Source organism: Panthera leo, chromosome C1 (genome assembly GCF_018350215.1).
Source record: "Panthera leo isolate Ple1 chromosome C1, P.leo_Ple1_pat1.1, whole genome shotgun sequence".
In the NCBI taxonomy this organism is placed as follows: Eukaryota; Metazoa; Chordata; class Mammalia; order Carnivora; family Felidae; genus Panthera; species Panthera leo.
Window position 1 is genome coordinate 78,351,616 of NC_056686.1, and position 14,997 is coordinate 78,366,612.

Genomic DNA, 14,997 nt, shown 5'->3' on the forward strand with positions numbered 1-14,997 from the left:
TGAACTTAATAGCAAGTCAATGAAATGAAGTCACTTACTCGAAGTCATATAGTACACTACAGGAAAGAAGTCTGGTACTTTGACTCCAGCCTAGGATTTTCTCCAATAGACTAACATAATATGGTTGAACTACTTATAATCAAGAAGTTCCCAATACTTGATGAATTGTACCATCAATATCCAAGATTTTAAAATGTACAGGAAATGACTAGGGGCACTTGGCTGGCTCAGTCGGTTGAGTGTCGGACTTCAGCTCAGGTCATGATCTCATGGTTTGTGAGTTTGAGCCCCACAACTGGCTTGCTCCTGTCAGCCTTTCAGCACAGAGTCCACTTCAGATCCTCCTCTCTCTGCCCTTGCCCTGCTTGTGCTCTCCCCAAAAATAAATATTAAAAAACAAAAAATAAATAAAATGTACATGAAATGACTAAAGTAATGAGGCAGATTTTCATAAATTACTCATGAAATCAATCATATTTCCCAAGCTTGCTCCCTCTTGGGCATTTGCACTTATGGTCCTTTTTTTAAAAATGCTTTTTGCCCAGATATTCATGTAATTGCTTCCTTCTCATCAAGTTCTAATCAAAATGCCATCTTCTCAGGGAAGACTTTCCCCGTTACCCTAGTTAAGGTAGCATGCCCTAGCCATTCTCTACAAAATATTGCTATTATATCCTTTCTTATTACACTTCTTAGTCCCTAAAGTTGTTGTGTATTTTTGTTTTTATTATACATATTCCACTATACTGTAAGCTCCTTAAAACATGGACTCTATATCTTGCTTACCCTAAATCACCACACCTAGAATAATGACTGACATGTAGTAGGTGTTCAAAAAATATTTGTTAACTGATACTTCTTTTAAAATGGGTTTATTTTTATATGATTGTTATGTGATAGTAATTACCTTGAATATAAGTATTAAATGATTAAAAACAGGAAAAAAATAACTAGAGAAAATTTAGAAGTCAAACTGTCAATTTACACAGGGAAGGAAAGAACCCACATTGTTAAACTTAAGCAAGTAATGTTTGTAGGACTTCTTTGGGATCTTCTTGTCCAGAACTAGAGCACTCTGTATTTCTTTATAATCTTCCTTCACAAAGATGAAATAGAAGATTTTGGAGTAAATCTGTTCAGAGTTTATATACTACAAATCCTTTGGCAACCATGTTTTTGCTAAATGTGGTTTTGAGGTAATGTAGCTTTATATTTTTATAACCAAATTGAAAATTAGCCATCTTATTATATATTCTGGTTCAGTTCAGTCCATTTAAATAGGAGAACAGTCTATGCAGTAATACAGAGGGAGAGAGGCAATCAGTTTAGACTCTACATTTCAAAACAGGAATTACCAGGACGAAAAAAAGTATGTGTGGATATTGCCAAAGGTTGTGAAAAGGCCAGACAATTACATATGAAAATATTGTAAAATTAAAACACAGAAGAAACAAATTTAAAAGGTATTACATTTCAAGCCAGTAAAGGCTGATTTAGATTCTAAAAAGAGGTATAGTCTGTATAATTTGAAACTTACGTGAATATATATAGCTATAGGTTTTCCTTTAAACACCCCCTTTTTTTATAATTTGCATATTTGCCTGAATGGTTTTCCTGTTCTTTTTCTTTCAATCCATCTGCATCTTTATATTTTAGATGTTTCTCTTGTAAATATCATTGTTTGTTTTTGAGAGAGAGTGTGTGTGAGTGGGGGAGAGGGGCAGAGAGAGAGAGAGAGAGAGAGAGAGAATATTAAGCAGTGTGGAGCCCCAATGTGGGACTCAATCCCATTACCTGGTATCATGACCCGAGCCAAAATCAAGAGTCAGACACTCAACCGACTGAGCCACTCAAGCGCCCCTGTTTTTTTAATTTTAGTATAGTATGATAATCTTTGTCTTTTAACTGAAGCATTTGGTCCACTTACATTTAATGTAATTACCAATATATTTGGGTTTAAATATACTACAGACAGTGCCATGGTAAACCACCCATATCTTGTCCAGAACAAGAGTACTCATTCCCTTATTAGGCATGTAAGTAGTCAACAGCTCTCAGCTGAATCTTTCTTTGGGACTTATCCTCAGCCTTAGAATACAGCCTTATCCAAGGTCACGTCCCCTTAAGGGAGGACAGAAGAAGGTAGAAAACTGTATTCAATGACTGATCAGTGACAAGGTATAGATGCCTGGACCCTGTATAATCGACTGAGGTCTTTGTTACCACTGTATTGCAGTTTAACTTCTCTGGTCTATCCTGTTTCCTCCCTCCCCTACAGATGTTAATCTCAAAAGCCCACCCCAATAAACATCCTTCAGGCAAATCTCAGTCTCTGAATCTGTTTCCCAGGGAATTCAATTTGTGACATCTATCATCTTGTAATGTATTCTGTACTTCTACTGTCTGTACTCTGTACTTCTACTGTCTATATGTTCTTTACTTTCTTGCTTTCTTTAGAACTGAGTATTCTTTTATTATTCCATTTTTCATTATTAGTTTGGAAACGATACACTCTTTTTCTATTCCAGAGGCTATCCTAGAAATAACAGTGTGCATATTTTGATCAACAAAGTCTAAAGTTAAAAAATTTTTTTTTTAGTTTTTTAGAGAGAGAGAACAGGGGAGGAGCAGAGAGAGAGGGAGAGAGAGAGAGGCTCATCATCAGTACAGAGCCCAATGTGGGGCTCGAACTCATGAACCATGAGATCATGACCCGAGCTGAAATCAAGAGTCGGACACTTAACCAACTGAGCCATCCAGGTGCGCCTAAAGTTTTTTTTTTTTTTTTTTTTTTTAATGTTTATTTATTTTTGAGAGAGAGAGAGGGCACGAGTGGGGGAGGGACAGAGACAGGGGGACAGAGGATCCAAAGCAGGCTCTGTGCTGACAGCAGGGAGCCCGATGTGAGGCTCAAACTCACGAACTGTGAGATCATGGCCTGAGCCAAAGTCAGATGCTTAAACGACTGAGCCACCCAGATACTCCAACGAAGTCTAAAGTTAATTGAGTGATATTTCATTAATTAATTGATATTAATAGACTAATTGATATTAACTCGTTGATACTTTTACTCTACTCTGCTATATGATAAGAATCTTAAACATTTTAATTCCTTTTACCATTGTCCCAATTTATATATAATTGTTATTCTACGTACCTCATATAAGTGGGATTATACAATATTTGCCCATTTATGTCTGTCTTATATCATTTAGCATTATGTTTTTGAGGTTTATCCATGTTGTATTCTTTTTAAAGGTTAGATAATATTCCATGTATTTTGTTTATACATTCATCTATTAATGGACATCAGAGTTGTTTCCATCTTTTGTCTATTGTGAATAATGCTGCTATGAACACTGGTGTGCAAGTATTGTTTAAGTCCCTGCTTTCAATTTTTCTGGGTATATACCCACAAGCAGAATTTCTTGATCATATGTAAATTCTATATTTAACTTTTTGAGGAACTGCCACATTGTCTTCCTGATTCTTTTTAATACATTTCATTTCTCTGTTGGAATTATCCATCGTTTCACTTATTTTCTTTACCTTTCTTCCTATTTACTTGAACAGGAACACAGTTATTTTAAAATCCTTTTTTGATGATTCCAATATCTGGATCATCTGTGGATCTGATTCTATTGTCCATGTTTATCTCTTGGTTTTTGATCATGTCACATTGTCTTTTGCCATGTCCTGTAATTCTTTACATAATGCTTTCAGAGAGGGTTTCCCTTCCCTTGGATAGATAGAATGGAAGGTGATCATCTTAACCCAATCAGGGACTATGCTGAATGGAGGCTAGGCTGCGGTTCTAGTAAAGCTCAAGCTATTTTTGGCTGATCTCCATTCCAAGAAATTATCATAGCCCTCTAGGGTTTTTAACAGAGAGCCTGGGAATTCATTGGGGTTTCCCCCCATGGGTAGGTTCATAACTCTAGACAGTATCTTGTGTGACTGCCAAAATGTCTGCTCTGCTTTTCAAAGGCTTTCCAATGAGATGTTTAGCCTCCCATTCTGTAAAACCCTAGGATTTGGCAAATATCCCAACAGGATAACTGGCTGTATGCTTGAGGCTCTCTTAGTTTTCTACAAAAGCTTGCTGGTTTCTTGTCCCCAGCAGCAACTCTCTTCCAGTATACAGTCCTACTTCTCAGACCACTGCTCATGCCCAGTATCAGCAATACCCCCTGAGGGAAAAAGAGGCTACAAAAGTCAGCTCACATATCTGAGGTTCTTTTAGTTCATCTTTACTACCGGGGTTCAGCTGTTTGGGGTATCAGCCCACAGCATGGTAAACCAAGGTCCCATCCTTGTAGGACCTGAAATAGATTTGTATCTTCCTAGCTCCTCCAAACTGTATTTTAGGTTATATACCCTAGGCAAACACAGTCAACTCTAGGTTCACCATCCTTTCCCAGATCTTGACCAAGTAACTCCTCACTATCTTGCTAGCTCTTTGAAGCTTTTATAGTTAAAAAATATTTTTTCTGCTTGCTTTTTGGTTCTAATCATACAATTCTTATTAAATATTACTACTATCTTAGTATTACTGATCTTAATACTACCAGTTTTGGTAAGATTTAAGAACATAATTCCCAAATTGTGCAGAGAAACTACAATTTTTTTAAGCCAGCCTTAGGGAAAAGATATGCTTTAGGCTCAGAAAATGTTTTCATTATTTTCAAGTTGTAATAAGATAACCATTAAATTATGCTAGAATTATTACTATATTAGAATTATTAAATTATTCTAGAATTCTTCTGTTTATTATAAAGTAAAATTAAAGGAAAAATCATTAAAAACTTCAATAATAAAATATTAATAATCATAAATAATTAAAAATACAACTATAATTCACTAATAACAGAATATGCACCAGCATATGCCTTATAACTTGGATATTATTGTATTAATACATAAATAAAGTTTATTTAGTTTGAAAGAGAGACAGAATAAGTACATGCAAGCGGGGAGGGGCAGAGAGAGAGAGGGAGAGAAAGGATCCCAAGCACGTTCCATGCTGTTAGTGCAAAGCCTAACTTGGGGCTGAATCCCATGAACCCACAAGATCATGACCTGAGCTAAGATCAAGAGCTGGATGCTCAACTAACTGAGCCACGTAGCGTCCTTAATTTTGGTTATTTTATGTTATTATAATTGATTATATAACTCCTGCTTCTTTCTTCTTCATTGAAGGTGAGCATGTAGGTTTTTTTGGGTTTTTTCCTTAGCTTTATTAAGCTATAATTTTGTCAGTCTTTTCTAACATAAGGTAGCACCAAGAGTCTGGCTCTACCATCATAAGCAAGTGCTTCTCTCTCTTATTCATATATATATTATATATGTATACATGTATAATTAAAGTATAGTTGACACACAATGTTACATTAGTTTCAGGTGTACATATTTCTTTATTTGTAAAATGGGCTTGGGAGGCTTTCATAGTATTATTTTAACTATTACTGACCAGTATGCAATACATTGCCTGGCCCCAGAGGTTCCTCTGATCTTAAAATTCCTCAAGGATCTGGAATGGCCATTTGGAATGGACATATACAATGGACACCTTTGAACTTGACTTGGGAGTTGTCTTTACTAATTAATTTCCCTGCTTATTATATTAGTGATTCCTCCCTTGCTGATTTCAGAGGCTGTAATACTCCTGAGGAGGTTTCTTTGTTATTTTTGTTGTTGTTGTTGTTGTTTTTATCTTGATTGAGAAAGGCTAGAGTTAAACTGATTTCATTTCTTTAGAACTTTGGAAAGCTTCAGGTTTCCCTGTCTTATGTTCCTATAACGCTTGCTATTGTAATAATTATCCTACCTTACTGTATTCAGCATCTTCCCTGCTAGACTGTAAGTTCCCAAGGTCATGATAGCTTGTTCCCTGCTATATGCACATACTTAGTACCACTGGCCTGGGTAAAGAGCAACCACTCAATAACTACAGAATCATTAATAAGTTATAATCACTGGGATTCCAACAATCATATTAACAAAAATACAATTCTCAGATGCAATGTTTTAATATTATTTATATCAGAAAATATTAGCAGAAAACAAGGAGTTAAATTTACTTATCCACAAGGGGCTCCTGGATGGCTCAGTCGGTTAAGCGTCTGACTTCAGCTTAGGTCATGATCTCATGATTCATGAGTTCGAGCCCCACGTTGGGCTCTGTGCAGACAGCTCAGAGCCTGGAGCCTGCTTCTTGGATTCTGTGTTTCCCTCTCTCTTTGCCCTCCCCAGCTCTCTCTCTCTCTCTCAACAATAAATAAACATTAAAAATTTTTTAAAAATTAAAAAAATTACTTATCCTCAAACATATAACCAATAATTACTACTAAAAATCTTAGACTGATAGAGCAATTTTCCTAAGACACACCTAGTCATTAGGATAGAAACTGAATACTAAATACACTATATGCTTTTCAGGTACATTTTTGGTACTTGAGAGTGACTCCATTTATTTAAAAGATATGTTCCAGAAAGGTAAATAATACTTTTATACTCTATAAACATTTAAAAACTTACCTGATTAAACTAAACTTACAGTATATTTTAAAAAGAAACCCCTCTGCAGTGAGGATGCTCTCACAGTAATCTGTATTATATATTTAGCTTTCTGAATTTTAGATTTTTCAAGATGCAGAACACTCCTACTAACTTGGTCACATCAAAAAGCTAAGAGGTTCAACACAACTCTAAAGTCAAATTAACTTTTACTTTTTGAAAATAATTATTAGTATGTATAAATATATTATTAATATAACCTATTAATATGGTTTTTCTAAATAGTAGGAAATAAAAAATACTTACTATTATTTTCTTACAGTCCTTTCCTCTGCATAGTTCTGTATAGGTAGAGTATTGCACATATATAATCCAGCTTCCAACAAAAACCACCAACCAGGAAAAGAAAAGATATTTCATCCGCACATATGAAAAGCGAGCCTGTGAGTAAAAGAGCACATAACAATCATTCATTCAGCACCAAGTCAGTATTCACTGTCCTAGAACGTGATTTTTCCCCCTTTCTTGGAAGAACTCAATATATATTCTAGGCTTTCACATGGCAATTCTCCTAGAACAAAGTGTACTTTCACTGAGTCCAAACAGCACTGGTCTTAGAAAAGGAAGCTCCTCGGTTCTGCCAAGGAAAAAGGGAACAAAATACCCTTTAAAATGTATAACCTTTCAAATACCACCGGCATCGAAAGCCATTTAGGAAGCATGAGCACGTGCACCATGCTACCCTGGGCACCCTGGAAGATCAGGTAGAGAGACACAATTCCTATACACACTCTGAGCTCATGGGAGACTATTCAAATAAGAGTCTTAAGGTTCTTTATGGATAATCAGTATAAAAATAATTTTGTTTTAAAGAAATAAGGACAGAGAATTTGGCTATTTGTCTAATGTCTCATAGTGAAGTGCAACCAGAATAAGAAATTAAACTTCCTTTTCATTCACTCCTATTTCTCTGTCATATTCAGAGACAAGTTGTTACAACTATTAAAGGAGATATGACTGGAGAAGAAGGGTTAAAATATATAAAGAATAAATTACTCTTTCCATGTCAGCTTGTAAAGCTGCACAATGGGACCCTCTTTGCATTGTTTTGTTTCCAGTTCTCTGGTAACTAATTGCAACATGGGCCAGTTACTGCCTTTTCTCCATCAACCACGTATCAGACAGTTTAATCTTCAAAAGTGTCAGCTGGTCAAGATAATTTGACATTGGCTTTTCGAGTTTGGCTCTCCAATGGTTTGGTTTTATAAACGGTAAACCTGGGGAGTATGGAGATAACTGAACAGAATAAATTAAAGATACGTAAACAAACAATGAAAAGCTAATTTTGCTTTTGCAATCACCAGACAGTTTCTCACCCTGGGTAACAGTAGGATACTGTGAGCGCTGTGAGCAGTGCAAAGAAAGCAGAGAGAGATGAAAGAGACCTAAGTGCACCTGCAGAAGACAATGAGTGAAAAGGAAAAAGAGACTCAGGAAATACTGAATTCTGTTGGCCCTATTTGTGGTTTAGATATCTATCTTTTTGTGAGATTAACAGCTGGTGAATTCCAGTACCAAAAAACTTGAGTACAACAAATTCACAGTGAAGTGACAGGTCTTCGAGCTTTATTATTAAAATATAAAAAATGCATTTAATGCAAGCTATTTTTGTATAGCTCTAAATGAATCCAGTAAAAAGAAAATTCAGACAGAATTATAAATTAAATCACATAAATGACAATTGTGTATACACTGAGGGGTTGCCTGAAAGGCATTTAAGATTCCTTAGCCCTCTTTTTTTTTTTTATTAAAAAAATTTTTTTTAACGTTTATTTATTTTTGAGACAGAGAGAGACAGAGCATGAACGGGGGAGGGTCAGAGAGAGGGAGACACAGAATCTGAAACAGGCTCCAGGCTCTGAGCTGTCAGCACAGAGCCCGACGCGGGGCTTGAACTCACGGACCGCGAGATCACCACCTGAGCCGAAGTCGGCCGCTTAACCGACTGAGCCACCCAGGCGCCCCTCCTTAGCCCTCTTAAAGAAATTTAGTCATCAGACAGAAATGGATATGCACTAGTGTTATGAAGCTTAAATATGATTAAATGACATAATGTCCATAGAACATAAGCACATTGCTAGGCACATAGAAAACACTCGACAAACGTTAGCTAAATCAACTTGCATGGTACTGAGCAAAAAGTCAAGAACGCTCTATGATTTGGCCACCACCTTCTTTTTGGACTTGCAAAAAGAAAACTAAATCTGAATCTGATTAAGTCTTTAGCTCCAACTAGCAGTTTACAGGAAATACAGGGGGCAGAGGAATATAAGGGAGACTTCAGTAAGTGACACTATTAGGATGATCAGCAAACTCCAGGCTATGGAAAACATTGCAGTACAAACAACCCAGTGCTTCAAAAAATAAATTGCAAGGGAGAAAATAAGGAGAAGATGGGGAAACCTGAAGATTAAAAAATATTTGAGAAATATATCAAATAATCACAAAGTGAGTCCTGATTCAAAAGACGTTTATGAGACACTTGAAAATGTGAAAACTGACAGGATGCTATTAAGAAACTGTTTTAATTTTTCAGGCGTGATAATGTTATTTTAAAAGAAAAGAGCCCTCATCTTTTAGAGACAGATATCAAAATATTTATGAATAAAGTGATACATTTGGAATTTGCTTCAAAACAATAGAGAAGGAAAAAGTAGGTAGAGTATATTTGAAACAAGACTGGCCATGAGTTGATAATTTTCAAGCTGGGTGATGGATGCATGCCTTCTGTGTATGTCTTTTTCTACTGATGTAAAAATGTTTTTTATATTATACAATAAGGCATACTTCTATATTATACAATAAGGCATACTTCTACATCAAGATGCATCCTTTTCATACATTCATTCAGTCACTACTTCCTGGTTATCTATTATGTCTATTACTGTTACTGTCTTAGGCATTTTAAGAACATCTCCAGTTATAAGAACAAATTATAGATCTACCATACAGGGGTGCCTAGGTGGCTCAGTTGGTTGCCCATCCGACTTCAGTTCAGGTCATGATCTCATAGTTCATGGGTTTGAGCCCTGCATCGGGCTCTGTGCTGACAGCTCAGAACCTGGAGCCTGCTTCAGATTCTGTGTGTGTGTCTCTCTCTCTGCCCCCCTCCCTGCTTGTACTCTGTCTCTTTCTTTCAAAAATAAACATTAAAAAAATATTTTTTAAATATATCTACCATCCAAGTACCCCTATATATAGTTCAGAGGGTCACTTGAAGGGCCACAGCATGGCATGATTTTACTTTTGGAAGTCCAATCTAATATTAACATTTCACAGGATTTTTTTTTTTTTTTAGGCAGGATTTATTTATTTATTTAATTTTTTTTAGAGAGTGTGTACAAGAGTAGGGGAGCAGGACAGAGGGAGGGAGGGGGAGAGGGGAGGGGGGAGAGAGAGAGAGAGAGAGAGAGAGAGAGAGAGAGAATGAATCCCAAGCAGGCTTCACGCTCAGAGCTGAGCTCAACGCAGGGCTCTATCCCATGATCCTGGGATCATGACCTGAGCTGAAATCAAGAGTCAGACACTCAACTGACTGAGCCACCCAGGTGCCCTGCCCTGAAGCAGGGTTTTAAAATAAGATTAAGATATACTATTCCCTTCTTTCTCTTCCTGCCTTGCCCTACAGCAGGTATAAGTCACAGAGTAAAGGAAAAGAACACAGAACTAGTGAGTAGGGTCTTCTCCCAGCATTCAGGCTTTGGTCCTGTCTTACCTTCTTCTTGACACCATCTTAAGGAGTCTAGTGATGTTAACTGCCCTTATTAATAATTTCTATTCAGGTTTTGTACAAATATTCAGTAAAGCTGAGGTAAGATGCTTTCAAATGCACATTAAACTTAATATATGTAGGCAACTAAGGCTTGTGTATATTTTCCCTCCTGCATATTCAATTTAATAAAATGTGAAATCATTTTGCTTTTCTATATCTCTCAAATAGCTACATTAAAAATTTTTTTCTCTGGCATATGTTTAAACTGAAAAACACCCTGTGAACTGCCTTGCCTGCTGAGTGCTTGTCATGATACCAAATGCCAAAGATTTTGGAGAGGAAGTTAGATTAATGATGTTCCCAGCAGGGCACTGGGCATCACCTGTTGTAGACATAATGACAAAAGGAGTGAGAGATTTGTATTCTAGAACACCATGGAAAATCACTGTGATGTGGGGTAACACAAAATAGTTACAAGGACATTCATGTGTCCTTTAATATCTGCAGATCCTGCTGCTTCACATCGTAAAATAATGATTGAAGAGAAACAGCCATAAATGACTTCTCTAGCTATTAAATAATTTTATTTCCCTGTTTGGTAATCACTAAAATGTTTCCAGTAGTCTGTTCTGTACCAATTACCCAGACAATACAGTCTTTGATTAAGAAATGTACTTATTGTTTCTGATCTTTTTATTTATGGTATCCAAAATACTGCCTAGTAGCTTTTCTGTTCTGATTTTGTGCCTAGCTACTAATGGTACACTGCTTTATTCCAAATTATGCTCCTGGAAAGCATGATAAGAATTTTAGTAAATACACTATGGCAGTGGTTCTCAAATGGAGTCACTTTTGCCCCCTAGGGGACACCTGGCAATGTTTGGTGGCATTGTTTGTTTCATGACTGGGGAGTATTATTACTAGAACCATGTGGGTAAAGGCCAGAGATGATGCTAAACATCCTACAATGCACAGAAGAGCCTCCCACAACAAAGAATTAACTGACCCCAAATGTCAATAGTGCTAAGGTTGAGAAACCTCGCATTATGATTATATTACAAAATGAAAACAAAAATGGAAAGAATCAAATTTGTATTACACTGCCATTTTATATTCTTTAATATAAAGAATATAGCTTATAGTCTTTAAGACATCAACTACTACTACCAGTAGTTAGAAAAATATAACATCTGTGTGCAAATAACAGAAGGAGTTCTTTATGACTAGAATAAATGATTAGTAGTATAGGAGACAAAAATCACTGGAGATGGCAAATCTATAAATAATGAAACAAACTTTCCCTACCAATTCCCCTCTAAAGAATAGTGATGCTTTTTCTTCTTTTCTATATTGTTTTATCTCATTGTGATATCTTTTTATTTCAAAAGAAATCTGAAAACCTTTGAGTTTTTTTTATAATTTCAAAGCCGTCTTTTTAATTTTTTTTATAAGTTTATTTATTTTGAGAGAGAAAGCATGAGCAGTGGAGGAGTGGAGAGAGAGAGAGATAGGGACAGAATCCCAAGCAGGCTCTTGTGCTGTCAGCGCAGAGCCTGACATGGGGCTCCATCCATTACTGTGAAATCATGACCTGAGTGGAAATCAAGAGTTGGATGCTTAACCCACTGAGCCACGCAGGTGCCCCTTCGATCTTGTTTAAGTAATTTTACATCAAGTTTTAAAAACAGGCATGAAGGGGGAAACACATCAAAATTTAGGACTACTTCCAATACTTATTTTTTTCATACTTAACATCTTTTATAAACATATAAAGCTTTACCCCTGAACACTCCCTGCACAGATGTTCTTAATTTTGAGAAGCAGGGAAAAATATCATATATTTATTTTTACCCACAAAAATTTAGTTAACAAATTTAGTGGACCTGAACACTCAGAAAACATAACAAATAGATAAGGTTATGATTTGCACAAACTCAAATAACAATCATTTATCATTCACCATTTCAAAGAAAAAGCTGAGAGACGTGTGTTTGTCTTTTTATTCAAGTTTTTCAATTACCAGCTACCCTGAAATAATCTTCACAACTATCTTCTTCCTTCTTGTTATATTGGTAACTTTGTAGCTGACTAACTTATAGCTAACTAACTTTTTTAGAACTAATGTGCCTGAAAAACTAGAGGTAAAAATTATGGATAAATATCCCCAGACATACTTTTATCCTTTCTTTAAATATATTCTATTCACAGTAATAACACTTTTGAAAAATATGCTAGCTACAAAAAAACAGAAATATGAAGAAACAATTTAATAGGGTAAATATTTACTATATACCACAACATATGCAATTAACTTTATTTGGAATGGCTCCTACACCTTTATTATATCTCACTACTAGCTGCAGGACTATTGGAAAACCACTAAGAAGGTCTAAACGTACCAAATGCAAACTATCCTAGTGCTCTCACAAACGTCAAAAACAGCTATGATTCTCAAACATTTAAAAAATGTTTTATGTCATTCCAAACAAGGAAAACCTTGAGTTTTTAGAAGTTAAAAATAGTGAAAAGAAAGGTTCTAAAAATGTCCATGCTTCCCAGCTTGTCTTGAGCGTGAAAATGCTTTTTTATGACAAAACTTTAGACAATTCCTTGTCAAACAGCAGTATTAGTCTAGTGGTCAGAATTTTTTAGCATTCATCTTTCTAAGAGGTGAATTTTCATATCTATAGGAAGAATCCTAGCTGTTCTCTGATCTCAATTCTAAAAGTTTTATTTACATGAGCATCTTCTCTGTTTTGATTTTCTTGTAAAAATAAAATTCCAAAAATGAACAGATAATTTTCACATTTTCTCTGAATGCTGGTTCATATTTTTTACGCTTAGTGACTGACAGCATCAAAAATGCAGAACTCCTGGTGAATTAATCACATGGAGCGATCCTTAAGTCTGTGGCTAGTTTCGATGGTATGTTACTATTTCAAAGAAGTGTCAAAGTATGGGAAAATGCTCGTGATACAGTAAGTGAAAAAAAAAATCAGTTTTCAAAACAACATGTATGCTCCCAATTCTGCCTTTAAAAAAAAAGAGAGGCATGCCTGCGTGGCTCAGTCAGTTAAGCATCTGACTTTGGCTCAGGTCATTATCTCACAGTTCATGAGTTTGAGCCCCACATCAGGCTCTGTGCTGATGGCTCAAAGCCTGGAGCCTGCTTCGGATTCTGTGCCTCCCTCTCTCTCTCTGCCCCTCCCCCACTTATGCTTTCGCACGCGCATGCACGCTCTCTCTCTCAAAAATAAACATTAAAAATTAAAAGAAAAAAGAATAGACTGTAGAAACTGCAAGCAAATAAACTAGAATGTCAAGGGTAGTTATCTCAGAATGTCAAGAATGGTGAAATCATGAGTGATTTTTATTTTTTTCTCTATTAGGCAGATATTCTATAATGAATATATTACTTTTTTAGTCTGCAAAAATATATCTCTAGGATTTAGAAGTCTCCTGACTGCTTTTTTTTTTTTCAACGTTTTTTATTTATTTTTGGGACAGAGAGAGACAGAGCATGAATGGGGGAGGGGCAGAGAGAGAGGGAGACACAGAATCGGAAACAGGCTCCAGGCTCCGAGCCATCAGCCCAGAGCCCGACGCGGGGCTCGAACTCACGGACCGCGAGATCGTGACCTGGCTGAAGTCGGACGCTTAACCGACTGCGCCACCCAGGCGCCCCTCCTGACTGCTTTTTATGAACAAGTAGGCAGTCAGCATTTTACAAAGCATATGGGAAGGGAGTGTAGCCTCCATTAGCACTCTACATAAAAGAAATATTAGCATTTGCAACAGCAAAAGAACTCAGTCATGGGGTTCTTCAACATACCAGTGCAGAAAGACAGGGGTTAAGAAAGCTACGTGTTCCAATTTTCTATTGCTGTATAACAAACTATCCCAAAACTTAATGGCTTACAACAGTAATTTACATCTCTCATGGTTCTGAGGGTTGATTGAATCATCTGGGCAGTGCCCCTGAAGTTTTTCATGCATTTGTGATTAGGGCTGAAGGCACGTGACAGAGGACTCACAGGGTTAGACCTATCCAACTCCTTAGTTGCAATGGCTGGAACAGCTTCATGTGGCTAGCTGGACTTCTTCAGGGCATGGTGCTCATGTTATTCAGGCTTCTTACAGGATAGCTGACTTATCCCAGAGCAAATGTTCTCAGAGATCAAGAAGGAAGCTAATCATTTCTGCCCCACTCTTACAGTAACACAGGGCCAGAACAAATTGAATGTAGGGGACTACTCCATAAGGGCATGATTACCAGAAGGCATGGTTCACTGCAGGGTCATCATTGGAGACTAGAAACCTCTGCAGGATAGAATCAGCAAAGAAAGGTCTAGTGGTAAGAAGAAAAGCAATGTGGAGGTGCCAGCCGGAAGAGAGACAATTCTTTTGGCCATTCTGATTACAGGTTCTTCTTTCTTCCTTAGTGGGGAAGAATTGGAAATTGGAGTTAAAATCTATTAATAGTATATGTAGTTGTATATATTTATGTTTAAGTTGACTGAATAAATACAGTTCTTATTCTATATCATAATCTCAAAAACTATCAATAAAACTTTGTCTTATATATACAAAGTCCCCTGTTAAAGAACCACTTGAGATATGGTTATAGGTTAAGTTTTAATATAGGATTCCTATTACCTTATTATTTCAGTTAAGATTCTGACACCTAGAATGGGAAAATCAGGTGTCCA

General features: G+C 36.4%; 1 protein-coding gene across 3 annotated transcripts in view; it reads right to left on the reverse strand.

Moving 5' to 3' along the window:
• DIPK1A (divergent protein kinase domain 1A) overlaps window positions 1-14,997 on the reverse strand; it is a 106,797-nt gene that overhangs the window by 27,381 nt on the left and 64,419 nt on the right. For all 3 annotated transcript variants that reach the window (XM_042952850.1, XM_042952851.1, XM_042952852.1), the window contains exon 2: window positions 6,823-6,957. In XM_042952850.1, the coding sequence (XP_042808784.1) occupies window positions 6,823-6,957 (135 nt within the window). The remainder of the gene's footprint in view (window positions 1-6,822; window positions 6,958-14,997) is intronic.